This window comes from Serinus canaria, chromosome 3 (genome assembly GCF_022539315.1).
Source record: "Serinus canaria isolate serCan28SL12 chromosome 3, serCan2020, whole genome shotgun sequence".
Classification (NCBI taxonomy): domain Eukaryota; kingdom Metazoa; phylum Chordata; class Aves; order Passeriformes; family Fringillidae; genus Serinus; species Serinus canaria.
The window spans coordinates 623021-638004 of NC_066316.1; the positions used below are offsets into that span (position 1 = coordinate 623021).

At 47.5% G+C, this 14984-nt stretch overlaps 1 protein-coding gene across 3 annotated transcripts; it reads right to left on the reverse strand.

Annotated features, from left to right (window-relative positions):
- Positions 1-1850: 1850 nt before the first annotated feature.
- On the reverse strand, positions 1851-14278 carry LOC108962547 (uncharacterized). 3 transcript variants are annotated; one of them, XM_018918051.3, is made up of 4 exons: positions 13803-14278; positions 4022-4165; positions 2897-3000; positions 1851-2006 (listed from the first exon to the last, which is right to left on the reverse strand). In XM_018918051.3, the coding sequence occupies exons 1-3, from the start codon at positions 14194-14196 to the stop codon at positions 2900-2902; spliced, it is 639 nt and encodes a 212-aa protein (XP_018773596.2). In that variant the 5' UTR covers positions 14197-14278; the 3' UTR covers positions 1851-2006; positions 2897-2899. The 3 variants fall into 3 exon arrangements, with proteins under 3 accessions (XP_018773596.2, XP_018773595.2, XP_018773597.2); XM_018918050.3 differs by having other exon boundaries at positions 1851-2010; XM_018918052.3 differs by lacking the exons at positions 1851-2006; positions 2897-3000; positions 4022-4165 and adding an exon at positions 12000-13631 and having other exon boundaries at positions 13803-14277.
- Positions 14279-14984: the final 706 nt, after the last annotated feature.

A 14984-nucleotide genomic window follows, 5' to 3' on the forward strand; every position in this document is an offset into this window, starting at 1 on the left:
TTAGGAAGTCTGAAACAGCTCCCAATATCCAGAGTGGAGGTGGGCATACTGCTCTGGCTTCAGTGGAGCTGTTTCTGTGTCTGACCCCTGCTCAGGAGAGGAAAGTCAGGAGAAAAGTGTCCCCAAAAATAGAGAGAGAGTGTTACTAGGGGAGTCACAGTGCTGCAGAGGATTCAACCCAAGGGGATGCTCTCTTAGTATCCTTTGACAGGCATGCAGACATCTATAAAGGAATAAAAGTGCCAGGAGATTAGTTATTAACATAATTTAAAGTGGTAAAAGGATGTGATCGTGTAACCAGCTTCCCTCTGGTTCTCCATCACCACTAACATTTAGGTTCTGTTGGGAAATAATTTTACAGTGTTGCCCAGGAAAATCTGGTCTATTTGAAGTCCAATTCTGTGCTTTCTTAAAAAGGTTCAAAAAATGGAAGTGTTGCAGTTGAGATTAAAGTGAAAGGACAGGTCTTAGGTGTCCATTGTTTCTGTTCTGAGTTGCAGGACATGGGATTTGGTGCTAAAGCTAGCAGACTTTGATCCATTTAATAAAAATGCAATTGGGCTATAAAAGTGATCTATTGAAAAACATGTTGGAATTGTTGGGTTTTTTCCTGAAAGCATTTATTAAGGCTTGGAATACTTTCAGGATTTTCTGAATCTCTAATTTTAATGGCTGTATGCTTGGGGAGATGTGTCTAAAAAGATGTTGCCAGAATCTTTTGGCCAGGTTTGTAGGCTTGAAAAGCCAGTTGCTTTCATGTTTTTGTGTTACACATTAGTAATGAGACATTCAACACTATTTAAGGAATTGAAATCCCTCATTGCCACTCAAATTAAAAGTATCTGGGCACTCAGATCCCTTAGCTTCAGCAGTCTATAACTTTGGTGTTGGTTTGATATCACTAATTGGTGTTAAACATACTTTTAAGGGCAGTTATATTATAATTTATCTCATGGTGGTATTGCCTCACAGTGATAATTTTATGCTTGCACACAGTAGTTCCCTGTATCCCAGCAGACTGGAAAGCTTTATAAACAGATGTAGGCCATTCCCAAGTCCTCAGGCCAGCAAAACTTCCAGTGAGGCCTTGAGGAGCTTTGCTCACATAATGTCTCTAGTTTCAGAGCATGAGTACTGCAGTGTGCACAAGCAGGCAGCATCCTCTGCCTGAAGGTCACTTTGGGAGAGAAGCAGCAGCCCACACATGTCCCCTGCCATATTTTGGAGGAGAAAATAATGGTTATCAGCTGCAATTTTACAGGGGTATGTGCACAGAATGGGATTTTGCACTGAGGGAGTTGACAACACTGGCTCAAAGCAGGGTTCTGACTAAAGGAGACATTTCCTGGGATGTTCTGCAGAATATATGGGTTTGGCATTATTCATGTAACTGGTTATTTGCCAAATGTGTAAAGACTAAAACCTCCAGCTTATAATTCAGGAATTTTCTGCTTTAGCATGTTCTCTCTCAGTGCTTTGATGTTACAGAATTAAAATGTTTATTTTCAGTATGATTTGATATTAAGCTGGTTTAATGTCTTACAGGAGCTGTTTTGAAAGCTTTCCTTTTCCTCCCTGGATCCAGCTCCCTGGGAGGGTGACATCTCTTATCATCAGTCAGGCAGTTCTGAGTTGTGGCTTTAGATAATGAAAGCCAAGCCCTAGCATTTTGCTTCCCAGCAGAATTCTTCCTTTATTTCCTTGCACCTCAGATGATTTTTCCTCTGTGTGCACAGTATGGCATTGTAAAGAACAACCCAAAATTTCAGCGTCTTGGGGTTCTCTTCCTTACAGATTAGACTTGCAAGGGAGTTGGGAGAACCATGACCTGGGTCATGGTTCTGAAGGTGTTTTCTGTCTTCATCCACGGTTTTTTGTTGGCTTGCGATTGAAGTCACTGCTCATAATCCCGTGCTGCAAGGAGTTTGTCACTTCTGATCCCAGCTCTGCTCCTTTTTCCATGTGGTGTGACAGTGGCAGTGTGTAGTGCTCCGTGGGTTTCCTTGCTGGCTGGAAGACAGCAGGAGAGTTTTAGCTCTTTGGTGCTGCTTGCTCATTTCCCTGGGTTCTCTCCTGCTGCTGCACGTGCTGCCTCAGCCCAGCTGCTGCAGCGGGCACGGGTGACACAGGCTGCACCCAGCTCTGTGCCCCCTGCAGCAGCAGAGCCTGCTCCGTGGCCCTGATCCAACACCCAGCAGGGTAAAGATGCTACTGAGAACCAGGCACCTGCAGCAGTGTTGGGTGGAGAGCCAGGAACCCCCTGGCCTCTAGCAAGAAAAGATTAGAGTGCCCACTGGGGACACTGGCAGGTCATATCATGAACTGTCTAGCTTTTTATTTTCTGGTTTTAAATTTTTTTCTGTTTTCTCTCCTGTCCTAAAGCCTGGGCCAGAGAATCATAGGGTGCTCTGGGTGCTTCCTTTCAAGCAGGGATGTTGGGGAACACCATTTTGATTGCTCTTCCAGCCATGTGCTGGATTAAAGGGAGTTCAAGGGCCTTCAGAGCCTGCAGCAGTGAGAATACAGGAGCTGGGGAGAGATGATCCAGCAGTCACAGATTCAGGATATTTGGGGGGTTGCCCTTTAAGGGTGACATTGTGCATCCTAAAATCCAGGGAGGTGCTGGAGAGCAGTAAATGCTCTTGGTGCTGGAGGCTGAGCTGGCTGGTGTTGTGTCTGCTGCTGATGTGAGGGTACTGCTGTGCCCAGGGCTGGACTCCTCAGGGCCACACTGGCACAGAGGGGCAGCGTCCCTGGGGTGTCACTGTGCTGCCCAAGGCTGCTCCTGGGCTGTCCTCCTCTCCCGCCACCTGGGACCCCCTCCCTGCCCCAGCAGAGGTACAGGAGGTGCTGCTTCCCTCTGGCAGGTAACTGAGCTGGGAGGGTGCTGCCTCACCTGTCAGTTTTTGGACTTGAGCAGAGGCACCAGCAGCTGTGGGCCCCTCTTCAGGAGCGTCAGGGCACAGGTCAGTGGGTGACAGAGGACTGAGATGCAGAGGGCTGCAAATAGAAAAATGACAATGTTTCAATCACTAACTCAATAGCTAAAGATAACATTAATGCATCAAAAAAAGCTTTTTTAGCACAGCCTCTATGGGCTTTGGATTCCCAGAGTGACCACCCTGGAGGTACTTGGGTATTTCTTGATTGTTTACCTCATCTTTCTGGCACATATTCCACATCTAATACTTATCATTGGGAAAGGAGGAGATGCCTACTTTTTCCTGCTATTTCATGAAGGAGTATTTAGCTGCCTGCTCTTACATTTTTATTTTTGTTACTGCTCTTATACGAAGTGCATTGGGACACCACAGCCAGAGCCATCCCTTCCCCAGGGCCAGAACCTGCCTGTGTTGTGGAGGCTTGTACAGGCCAGGAGAACACCTTTCAATGGTGGCAGTCTCACAGAGGAGGTTTCACACACAGCTAAAATTAAATATTATTGCTTGTCATTTACAACTGAATAAGTAACTACAAATGAATATGACATAAATAAAGCCATGCTTTAATTAGAGGGTTATTTCTAATCAGGAAGTCTTCCTTCCTGCAAACAACTGACAACACAGCTCTTCCAAGTGGATGCTAAAGCAGCAGTATTTTCCACAGGAGGAGCAAACCAGAGGAGAATTTCTGCCATCTGATAAGGGCCCGGTGCTGCCAGTTACTGAACTGCATTTTGCTGATGGGAGCCACAGGGTTTTATTTGCTGTGTCAGGAGGAGGGAGCTCAGCTGGTCCCTGGGACACTGGGAGCTTTGCAGAGCTCATTTCGTACACGTTGGCTCGGTCCTACCCAGGTAGTCTTGTTTTAAAGTCCAGTCTGAAAGAGCAGCACTTTTCCAGAATATTAGCTAAAACCTTTAAACCCACACTTTAAGCTGTCTGGTGGGAAGTGGCCACAATCAAGGGCTTTGTTTTGAAATGTTAGAAAGAATATTGAGAGAAAAGGCCTGTACAGGCTGTACAGAGACGCTTTCCCCAGGTGCAGACCTTGTCAGTGAAGGGCAGGGTGTGAGCTGTACCTGTCTGCAGTAAGCAGTTCCTGCGGGCAGCCTTGGGAGCCTTCCTGCCCTCCCAGGAGGGTTCTGTGTCAGGCACCCCGCGCGTGTCCGGAGCCCCTTCATCCCAGAGCAGGATGCACGGCTTCCTCATCTTCCCGTACATGCCTGCCAACCAAACCAGAGCAGACCAACAGGCTGTGAGCTCAGCCAGCTCACCCAGAGCATTCCCCAGCTACCTGGGCATGTTTCTCCAAAGACACAGCAGCCACAGATGGAATCTTGCCTCTTGTAACTCATTCTCATTAAAAACCCGTGGGTAACGAGCTCAGCAGCAGCAGTCCCTGCTGGCAAGGAGGGGCCATAGTGTGCAAGACTCCCAGCATTAGGAACAGAGCTGGTTCTAAGGTAGCTATTCCTCCCTTTAGTGTCCACTAAAATGTGGAGTACCTATTCCCTTGGAATTTCAGATTTTTTTTTTTTATCAGCTCCTTGAAGTTATTTTTGCAAAAGCTTTGGCAGTGTTTCCATCAGTTATACGAAGAGGCTATCCAGAATAAGAGAAAGCTGTGTTCTGTGAACAACCTAATGCACTTCAGAAAGCTCAGCAGCCCACTGGGAAGTCAGAGTATTTGCAGAAGGTCAAATCCATTTTATGATCAGACAAACGTTAGCAAATTGCTTTTCTTAGAAGCACAGCAAGGGAAGTATTTTGCAAGAAATATGCACGAGGAAAAATCGAATTTCACTTATTAGAAACCATCACTGAATGAGACCTGTTCTCTTTAAGGCACTTACTCCCTTTGTAATGCCAAGCCATTACATCCAAATATCATATGGGGGCATATTCAGGTACAGAAGTTTTTTACTCTGTAGAACAAAATGAATCAGAACTGGGGCATTTCTGTCTGTGCTGTAGTGAATAGTGTTTGAGAGCGGATTTTGTTCTGTTTGCTTGTGTAACTTCAAAATAGAAGCCACAGGGCTCTGACCCCTAAGAATGCAGTGTCTGCCCAGGAGCCATATTTCTATAAAACCTGGTGGCTGCTCCAGGCTGTCTCCAGACAGTGCATCCATGGGAGAGGGGGAAGGCTGGGTGCTGTTGGAGGAGACAGTGCCTTCCTGCTTGAGGAAAGGCCTTGTGAGAGAGAGCCAGGACTAGGTGTGAAGGAAAACACCTCCCTAGTGTTCTAGCAAGAGCCCAGTAAAAGCTGCAGGTGACTTTTTCCTGGCCAAGGATTGTCCTTCTCAGCACTTGGCCTGGCTGCTCTCAGAAAGCAGAGCTGGGAGTCAGGTCTGCTGTCACCTGCTGCCATGGCTGAGTGGCAGAGTCAGTGCATCGACCTGTTGTGCATCAGTGTGCACACGAGTGACGCACACAGACGTGATCTGTGCCCTGGAGCTGGTGCCATGAATAAAGGTCTGCTGAGAGCAAAGGGATGATGGGAGCGTTCCTCCTGTCACCTCTCTTTCTGGCACCCAAACATCTGGGGGCTTGGCTTCTGTTGTATTGTTGTAGACTTTTTTTTTTATTTTTAGGTTGTAATTTATTCTCATCTTTCTGCCTGTATTTTTATTTTCTGGACCTTATCTAAATAACACTGGAGTCTGCTGTCCTTGAATGGATGGATAAGAAGGACCTGGTCCCTCCCTTTGTAGTTTGATACATGGTAAATTAGTTAATGCTGTGTGCATGGTTATGGGAAATGCTTGGGAATTTTCCATCAGTGTGTTTATTCATTGGAAAATGTGCCCTCCATAATTTAAAACAGGATGGAAATTCAAATCTCTGATGAGGACTAAAAGCTTTCTGATTTTGTGCAAGTCTTGGGTCGCAACAACAGAGAGAAAATGCATTTTTAGTATTTTTAACATGAAACCACAAAGGTGGCCAAAGGGAAGGCAAGTGACCTGAAAGGAATTTTAGCTGTAGATTGGTGGCATCCCGGTTAATATAACAATGGCCAGTTAAAATGGGAGTGGGCAAAACAAGGCTGTAATGAAGTACAGGTACCTGGACTCCCCCAGGAGAAGAGCAGTTCAGATCCAGAACAGATTAGAAAAATCAAAAACTTTCTGGGCTACTTTATTTTGGCTCTACTCTAAGGTTTAAATGGACTTCTGTGGTGTCTGTTAAGTGTCTACACTGAGGACCAGGCAGAATGGAAATCAGATGAGATCTAGAGGGAAAAGTGAATGAGAGAAGCAGCCAGGTGTGCTAGACACATACAGGTGCATGGATTAACCACTTGGAAGGGTTCTCTGGTGAGAAGTGTTTTCATGGGGGGAAATATGAATACTGTTCAGTATTGAAAATAACTATTTGTTGTGCCTCAGTCTGTTGGTTTTAAAAGTTACTCACATCCAGTCAGGGGTTAGAAATTTGTGCTGCGTGGCAGGGTAATTCCTTATCAGACAGCTCATAGATTTTGAGCTATTTGACCAAACCAGAGGAGTGAATACTTAAGAATAAATATAGTTCTAGAGACCAGGAAAAAGCACCTAAGAACAGAAGGAAGGTACTCCTTTTTTTTTTTTTTTTTTTTTTTTTTTTTTTTTGATGACATAGAACAAATTATTTGACTAATGATAATGAAGCATCCAGTCTAAAATGTTTTCACCGCATGCATTTATAATTCAATAGATGTGAAAAACAGGTTGATTTTTAATCCTCTGGCGGCAGATGGTTGCCTGGCCTAAACTGATGCCATGTTTTTTGAAGTCAGTATTACTAAGTCAGCCTACCAAGAGGTCAAATTCAGCTCTGTGTTGGGATTTCTGAGAGCTTTAGTGCCTCAGGCTGTCCCTGGCAGACTTTTCCCCTCCGGGCCTCCCCAGGAAAGCAGAGGATCCGTGCAGTGCCAAAGCAAAGCTCCAGGGGCTGAGCTGACCATAGACCTGGCCAAGTGCTCTGTCCTGCTGCAAGGAGAACTCCACATGAGAGTTTGCTCTTGTCCCCCTTTTCCTGCTGAAAATGCCACCCAATCCTTGTGTGTTACCTTGGAGTTTGCAGCATAAGTGTTGGGAAAACAGTCTGTTAAATGGGCAATATGAAAAGAGTAGATTTAAAATAAATAATCTACTCAGACATTGTGTAATCACAAAGATAATTTATTTGTATCAGGGAAGTATTTAATTATCATATACAGAAGTGGTCCATTTTTATGCACATTCAGTTTTACCACATAATTCAAATTAAATCTCTGAGCATATGTGGAAGAACTGTTCAGCAGGTTTCTGTCTCCAAACACTGTAATATGGGAAAGCAGAGCTGCAGAAATATTTTCTCTCCCTTGATTCCCTTTCCCTGTTAAAACAGACCTCTAGAAAACTTTTCAGAAGGACTGAGGTAGAGTAAAAGCATCCAGGTGCACACACACACTTTGACAAACTGCAGTATTTGGAAAAGACACAGATCTGTCCAACTCTTTGGGCTTCAGTCCTGGTACTTTTCAAAACCATTTTCTGGTCAGAAGCTGTCCAGCTCTGGTTAATGAAAGATAACATCTCCAAGCTGCAAAGCTAAGCTCTTGTCTGGAAAGTTCTTAAATCAGTGTAAAGGTTATGTTACACCTGTGATGATTTCCAATGACTTCCAGAATCAGAGATTAGCTTAGGATCATGCATAAGTGATAAATAAATTGCTTCCCAGATACTTTTGGGTTTATTTTACTTTGCAGGATCTCCAATCCTGCCACTGCAGTTGTGAGAAAATCAGTTGATCACTTGTTTAAAGAATGACATATCATAAATATAGATATCTTTTTGGCAATCTCTAAAAATACTCTTCAGTCTTGTGTGGTTTAATGATTGATGCAGCCTGGAAATCAAACTCTTGTCTAGGGGTTGTTGTAAGAAAAACTTATGGTTTAGGACTAAAATTCACATGAGCTCAGCGGGGGCAGTGTGAAGAGGGTGCTGTTTTAGGATGCTAAAAATGGCTCCTGGCAGAATTTAGAAGCCAGTCTAACATAAGTATCCAACTGCCTGGGCTTTGTTTGGTTTCTTTTTGGGAAATGATCCCCTTCTGTTCCTGTCTGCAAACAGAAAATTTGGAAGAAAGATAAAAAGGGCCTTGGCAGTGCGTGGCTCTTTCACCTCCTCCTCTTTCCATATTGTACTCGTGGCTGGCATAAGTGGTGAGCATGGCAGTGTGTTCTGAATGCACCCAGACAAATAACCCTCTTTTTAACGCAGGGCAGACCAGCAGGCACTTCTAAGGATGGCTTAAAGGTCTTGGTTTGCAAGCAGTGGTCCTCTGGCCACCAAGGAGCAAAGCTTTGGGATGGAGGTTTGGAACCCAAATGGGCTCTGCCCACTGGCACTGAGGGAGGGATGGGGACAGAGGGGAAGTGTTGCTGCAGCTTTTCTGGCTTGTGCAACACTTTAATCAGGAGGTTCTATGTGCATGGCCTGGGTGATCCTTGCTTGGAGAACTTGTCTGTTGGAACAGGAGAATTACAAACTGCTTTTAGGAAGTGAGAATTGGCCTCCCATAAAATGCCCAGAGTTACTGGATGCAGGGCTCCATTTGGAAAAAGAAAAAGACACCTTGACTCTAGATGACACAGATTCCTATTTTTAAAAAGATGCTTTGACTGGGGAGCTCCCCTTCGTCTGAAAATAAATAACTCCTCCCAGCCTATAGTTTCAGAATGAGCTCTATTTTCTCTCTCTGGATTGTTTCATAGCCCTGATGCTGCTGTATCAAAGTGCTTCTCTTGTTTTGATAAATCCCCAAGAGACAGGAAGGCAATATAATTGCAAGCCAGTTTTTCAAAAACTTCTGGATAACCCCCATGAAAGGTACAAAAGCAGAGCTGCAAAAATTATTCATTTCATTTGTAAGTCCAAACGTGGTCATTTACAGCTTGGAAAATGGGCTGATTTATCCAAGGTGGCCTGCAGTTGTTGTAGCTGAGTGAAGTTAAATAATGTAGTACTCTTTAAAATTGCATGAGTGTATGATTTTGTTTGCTTTATTCATTCCTACTCCCTTGTAGTTTATTGCAGCCAATGATTATTGCATCTGTTCAATCCATCTCTGCAGCTGTGGGAACGGCTGCTCGTGCCATGCACTGAGCTAGGCTGTTCCAAAGCTGAGCTTTCTCTCTGCTCTGAGTGTAGGAATAGCCTTGCCTTTATCCTAAGGAAAGCACAGCATGGACAGTGTAAGGGTTACCTTCTAATGCTATAACCTGATCAACCACACTGGCATCCTTAGGAAGCAGGAGAGTTTCTACAGTGTGAACACCACACAAGGCAGCAGTGCCAATGCCTCTGTCTCCTGTTCAGGCTCACTGTAGGGTCTTCCTTTCTGGGTCCCTATCCCAAGAGAGCCTTCCTGGACCAAACTGTGGCAAACTAAAGCCTGGGAATGCTGAAGGAGAGGTGCAAGGAAAGGGGAAGTACCTGGAGAGCATCTACCACTGCTACCTGCTGCACAGCAGAAGTGCAAAAGCAGCCTGACCTTTGGGACAGGTGGAAGCTGCATGGGAGCCTCAGCAGCCACTGCTGCGTGCAGCTGTGCCAGCCTGTTCTTGAGCAGCTGCTGGCACCCTCCTGGCCAGGATCAGCTGGGCCAGCCTGTCCTTGAGCAGCTGCTGGCACCCTCCTGGCCAGGATCAGCTGTGCCAGCCTGTCCTTGAGCAGCTGCTGGCACCCTCCTGGCCAGGATCAGCTGTGCCAGCCTGTCCTTGAGCAGCTGCTGGCACCCTCCTGGCCAGGATCAGCTGTGCCAGCCTGTCCTTGAGCAGCTGCTGGCACCCTCCTGGCCAGGATCAGCTGTGCCAGCCTGTCCTTGAGCAGGTCCCTGCAGCTGCTGGCACCCTCCTGGCCAGGATCAGCTGGCCCAGCCTGTCCTTGAGCAGCTGCTGGCACCCTCCTGGCCAGGATCAGCTGGGCCAGCCTGTCCTTGAGCAGGTCCCTGCAGCTGCTGGCACCCTCCTGGCCAGGATCAGCTGTGCCTGCCCAGGCTGGCGTGCCTGCCCTCCCAGCCCTGCTCACAGAGATGGCTTCAGTGTCCCACGGTGCACAGAGGAGAGTAATGAGCTGCATTAACACGGCTTAGCACACCTATTTAAACTGATCCAATGATAAGGTGATCTGCACTCACTTAGGGAGAGGTCATGAGAGCTGCTTTGCCTACAGCAACATGGAGATGGGAGCAGATGGCCAAGGATGACAGTCCAGTGTCTCCCACTGGCCTAGCTGTCTGCTCAGGCAGCTCTTTCCAGGCCCTTTGGAGGCTGCAGAGCAAGGCTTGGAACATGCATTTGCTACTGGTCTGAAACTACATGGTGCAGTGGGGTGGTGAGAGAGTGTTTCAGACACAGGTCCTAACGGGATTTAGGAATTAATGTTATTAATTTGCAGCAGTTATTTCTCTGTTTGTGTAGAAGTTATTGTCCTTGTTTGAGAGAAAGGGACAGAGGGAAGGTGGTAAGCACCAAAGAGTCCAGCAGCTGTCAGGTCATATCTGAGATCCAGGTACAAGAAATTAAATTCTGACCCAGTGAAAACCAACAGAACTCTTGTAAGCAGCTACAGCATGGCAGAGATCTGAACGAACTGAGGAGGCTGCTCCAGTGTGAGGCATTGCTCACATCAAGGATCATGTCTCCTGCAGGACCCTGAGAGATTACAGACAATGCCCATCCCTGGAAGTGTTCAGGGCCAGGCTGGATGGGCTTGGAGCAGCCAGGTCTAGTGGAAGGCGTCCCTGCCCATTGGGGTTGGCCTTTAAGGCCCCTCCCAAGCCAAAGGGCTGTGTGATCCTGTGGCACAGCCAGTGCTGGTTTTGCCTAGCCCTGTGACTGTTGTGTGTGACCAGGGGAACCCCGAGGAGCTGTGACAGCAGGGGCTCCAGCAGGTAACAGGCGAGCACTCTGCTTGCCTGAACTCTCTGAGTCAGGTCAGGATGCTGTCTGTTGGGTCTTGCCCGGCTCTACTTTCTTTCCTCCTTGCCCTACCCCACCCTCCCTGCAGTCAGTGCTGAAATTGGTGAGGCAATTGCCAGCATTCCAGGCACCCTGCCCAAAGAGCAGCACAGCACAGCAGTTTCTCAAGCAGCAGATCACAGAGGACTTGGACATGATGCCAGGGGCTCTTGCAGTATCTGATAGTACAGGCTCAGCTACTGGAGGTGAGCAATAAAACTCCTTCTCTCATCTTTTTCCCTCTGTCTCTTTGACCTCTTGGTCACAGAGAAAGTTTGAATATCTGATCTAAAGGCACCAAAGGCTAAAAGCCAGAAGAACCAAAGGCTTTCTACGAACCAAGCTAAGCTATCACACAGCAAAGGAAGAATTTGGAAGGGGGCTGGCTTGCATTTCTCTGTGTCTTTGTTACATTCTCCTTAGGCCCAGTAGCATCTTATTAACTTGTACAGTCACTGCAAAAAAAAAGGTGCTAGCCTTCCTGAAAATTTGGGTTCTGGGCCTGTACTAGAATGAAAAGTAGATTTTCTTAGCTGTCATAAGTATTTTAATTCTAGAAGGAACCATGACTGGGGGATTTTGTCTTCACTGTGTTACCTTGAAAGGTAATTAGGATGAATTTCAAAAGATTTGATTATATAGAACAAGTATATTTTTATTAACAATAGCAAAGATACAATGGTAGAAATGTCCTATAGGGACCAAGTAATTAAAAAAAAAAAGACCAAAATTGATTTAAAAACTAGCAAAGGTTCCTTTCTTTAGGAACTAAAAATTGCACACACAAAGTGCATACGAGAAGTTTTTAAATAGCAATGATTGTGAAATGGTTCTGCCCTACAGCACTAACTCTTCTCCTGCCCTTGTCCAGATCCTGCTGACCAAACTGCATGTGGGGACCCACCAATATAGGCTCTAGATTTGGTTTAAATTCTTTTGTTATTAGTCAGTTGGTGGTGAGTGTTCATGTTCACTTAACCCATGCCAAAAATACCACAGTAAATTTTGCAAAATGAATATCAGCACTCACTCAAAACTGTTAATAAAGAAACCCAAGCAAACAGTGAGGTTTTCTTTATCTTTTTTATTTTTCTCTTATTTTTCTTTATTTTTCCCCTCCCAACTTACTGCTTTGATCTGCCATGCAATTGGGTCAGGACTTGGGAAATACATTTCAACATCCACATTTGTGATGTGAATATTATGCAGGAGATCCTAAATGTAAAACCTCACGGATCCTATGACAGATCACCCTGCCAAAACAACATGACACCTGCAAAAGCCTTTAACTAGCAGGGGGAGCAAACTAGTCAAGAGCAAAAAAAGACAGGTATCACTGTGCTGGAGCCTCATTCAATTAGAGCAGCACAGGCCCACAGACATCACCAGCTCCCACAGATCATTACTGGATAAGAAAGCCTCTGCTGTTCATTTCCAGAGCAGGATTATGCTGATACTCAGCTAGGGGAGCTTTTAGGCCTTGTCCACACGAGAAGGTTTCACCAGAGTAATTTTCCTGGGGTAAAGGAGCCTAAATGCTCATGCAGGCAGCTGAGCACTCGGTCTGAAAGCCACTGCTGGGGTGCAGGGAGCCCCTTGTGGAGCCTGCAGGCAGGCAGTGACTTGGGGATGCATCCTGGCCCGTGCAGAGTTGCAGAGGCACTGCTGGTGTGCTGGGTGCTTCTGAGGAGAAGGGCACTGTGAGGGAGCTGTCCTGAGCAGCTGCAGGCAGCAGCAGGCACAGCATGGGGGTCCCTACTGCCCCTCCGAGGGCGTCCGCAGGGTGGGAGGCTTCCTGCTGCCTGCTCTGACCTGCCAGGGGCCTTCCTCTGCAGTGCTGGGCAGCAGTACCAAGGCTCTCACTTGGCCTGGGGAGATGGGGTGCTCTCTGAGATCCCAGCTCGGTGTGAGCGAGCAGAGGCTGCCCTGGGGAGAGCCCAAAGGGAGCCTTGGAGACACCACAGAGAGGGAGCAAGGAGGAGAGGGATGGAGATGGAGAAGGAGGGAGGCGGTATGGGGAAGGAGAGAGCTTTGCAGCTCAGAGGGCCCTTGGGTTGGCCTCTTCCCTTGTAACCCTGAGGGCAATGAGGGTACAGCCCTGATTGCTGAGGCTGAGTTCTCTGTCACTCCCAAGAGGTGTAAAAGGATGGCTGTGGGGACAGGGACTCCTGGATCCCAGCAGGGTGTGCTGGGATCCCCTCCTCATGCTCAGCAGGGCATGAGCCAGCCTTCCCACTGGCACCTTGAGCTGGGAAGGGCTGGGCAGATTGCCCAGCAGTGCTTACAGCCCTGCCCTGGGCAGGACACTTGTCCCTGCTGTCCCAGGTGAGCTCTGCAGGCTGCCTGTATTCCCACAGAAACAATGGCAGCATGGCTCAGGGACACTGTCCCAGCCTGCCACACAAAGCTCTGGCCTGACTCTTAGGAATCCCACAGCAGCCAAGAAGTCAAGAGGGAGCTCAGTTGAGTTCCTTTGTAGTCCAGAAGAGGTTAAAGGTCAGACACGTTCCATCACCTCAGGTCACTGTCTGGGCTTTGCTCCCCATTGTTCATTTCTGTGTTTTCTTCTCACAGCAAGTCCAGCCCTCTGTGCCTTGATAGGACCTTCTCCCCCTCCTTCCTTGGCCTACTTTGCCTTCCTTCAGGGACTGGGGTCTGCTGGGGCCTTTCACAGCCACCAAAGCAGGCTCTTTCCTCTGGAAAAAGCAAAATTTTTGTTTTGCACAACAAAATGCATTGCAGTTAGAGTGTTATTAGCATTTGCTAAAGCGTTCCTGCCTTCCTCATTTGCCAAACTACGATCTCACAATCCTGTGCATTTTAATTTCTACAGTAGGCACAATCCACAAGTTTGCCCTAGAAGTTACCTTTCAGGGATAAGTGGCTTTCTATGAAGGTTTTCACTGTCTTCTGATACTCATCTTCAGTCAGGTGCAGCTGGGCTACCTCCTTGTTCAACGAGCACTCTTCTGTCACTGTCCTCTCCTCTGGAGCAGACCAGTGTGCAGCAGACACCCCGAATCCTGCTCTGTCCAGGTTCCTCGCAAACATCCTCCCAATGGAGCTGTTGGACACAAGAATTACAATTGCTCTCCCTTTCACGTGGGCGCTCCTCTCCGCGGTGCCGAAGGAGAAGACGATAACGCAGCAGGTCAGCAGCGCGATGGACACGCACGCGAAGGCATAAAAGAGGCAGGAAAGGGTCATGGCCAGCACTAGGTCTGTGGCCAGCAGGAAGAAATACTGCAAGAGGAAAATCATCCTTAGGAGGATTAGCTGCTGCCTCCCCGCTCTGCAGGCAGCCCAGCAATCTGCCAGGAGTCGCTGCGTGCAGCACCACGCTGTTATAAAGGCAGAGCCTTGCGAAACGTGCGGAGGCAAGGCACAGCCCTGGGGAGGGTGAATCACTCTCTGGATAGAGCAACAATGGGCACTGCGAGCCACGCTCGCTCCCAGGCTAAAGCTGTGCTCTGTTTGTCTTGGCTCGGCCGGCTGAAATGTGAGGATTGGTTTTGTAAGGCCCTTTCATCATGGGTCTTCTTTGGGGCCAGTGATGTGTATAGGTTATTTGGAAGCAGACAGTTTTAAGGGATTTCTTCAAGGAGTGTGTGTGTAGCACTGGGAAACTATGAAGTTGAAATAATCTCCCATATCTGCTTGGCACTCTGAGCCTCTTAAATCTGCCTCTCTCCTACTGCTGAAATGCAGGAGGTTTCGGTGAGTCTGGGCAGGGATCCAAGTGGGCACAGGAGTGGAAGCCCTGCCCTGTGTAAGCAGCTCCTGCTGTGCTGTAAAACAAACCACCCTGGGAGCACTGTGCTGCTGGGCTAGGGACTGTGCCAGTCCAGGGGGGTCACTCACCTCAGAGACAGGAAACAAGCTGGGTGCTGCAGAAACAGCTTTTTGTAATGACAACAGTTTGAAGGGAGGGTTCGACTGTTCCCCAGGCAGGCAGAGCCAGTGCCATGGCACAGGGTGTAGTTACCTCTGACTGCTGGGCACAGAGCAGGGCTCCCTGCTGCAGCTGTAGCCTCTGCAGAGCTGGGGAG

Coding starts and splice junctions, on each gene's coding strand:
- LOC108962547 (XM_018918051.3), bottom strand. CDS start 14,196: ATGATTTTCCTCTTGCAGTATTTCTTCCTGCTGGCCACAGACCTAGTG. Junction 4,166..13,802: donor AAGCCACTTATCCCTGAAAG/GTAACTTCTAGG, acceptor TTTGGTTGGCAG/GCATGTACGGGAAGATGAGG. Junction 3,001..4,021: donor GAACTGCTTACTGCAGACAG/GTACAGCTCACA, acceptor TTCTATTTGCAG/CCCTCTGCATCTCAGTCCTC.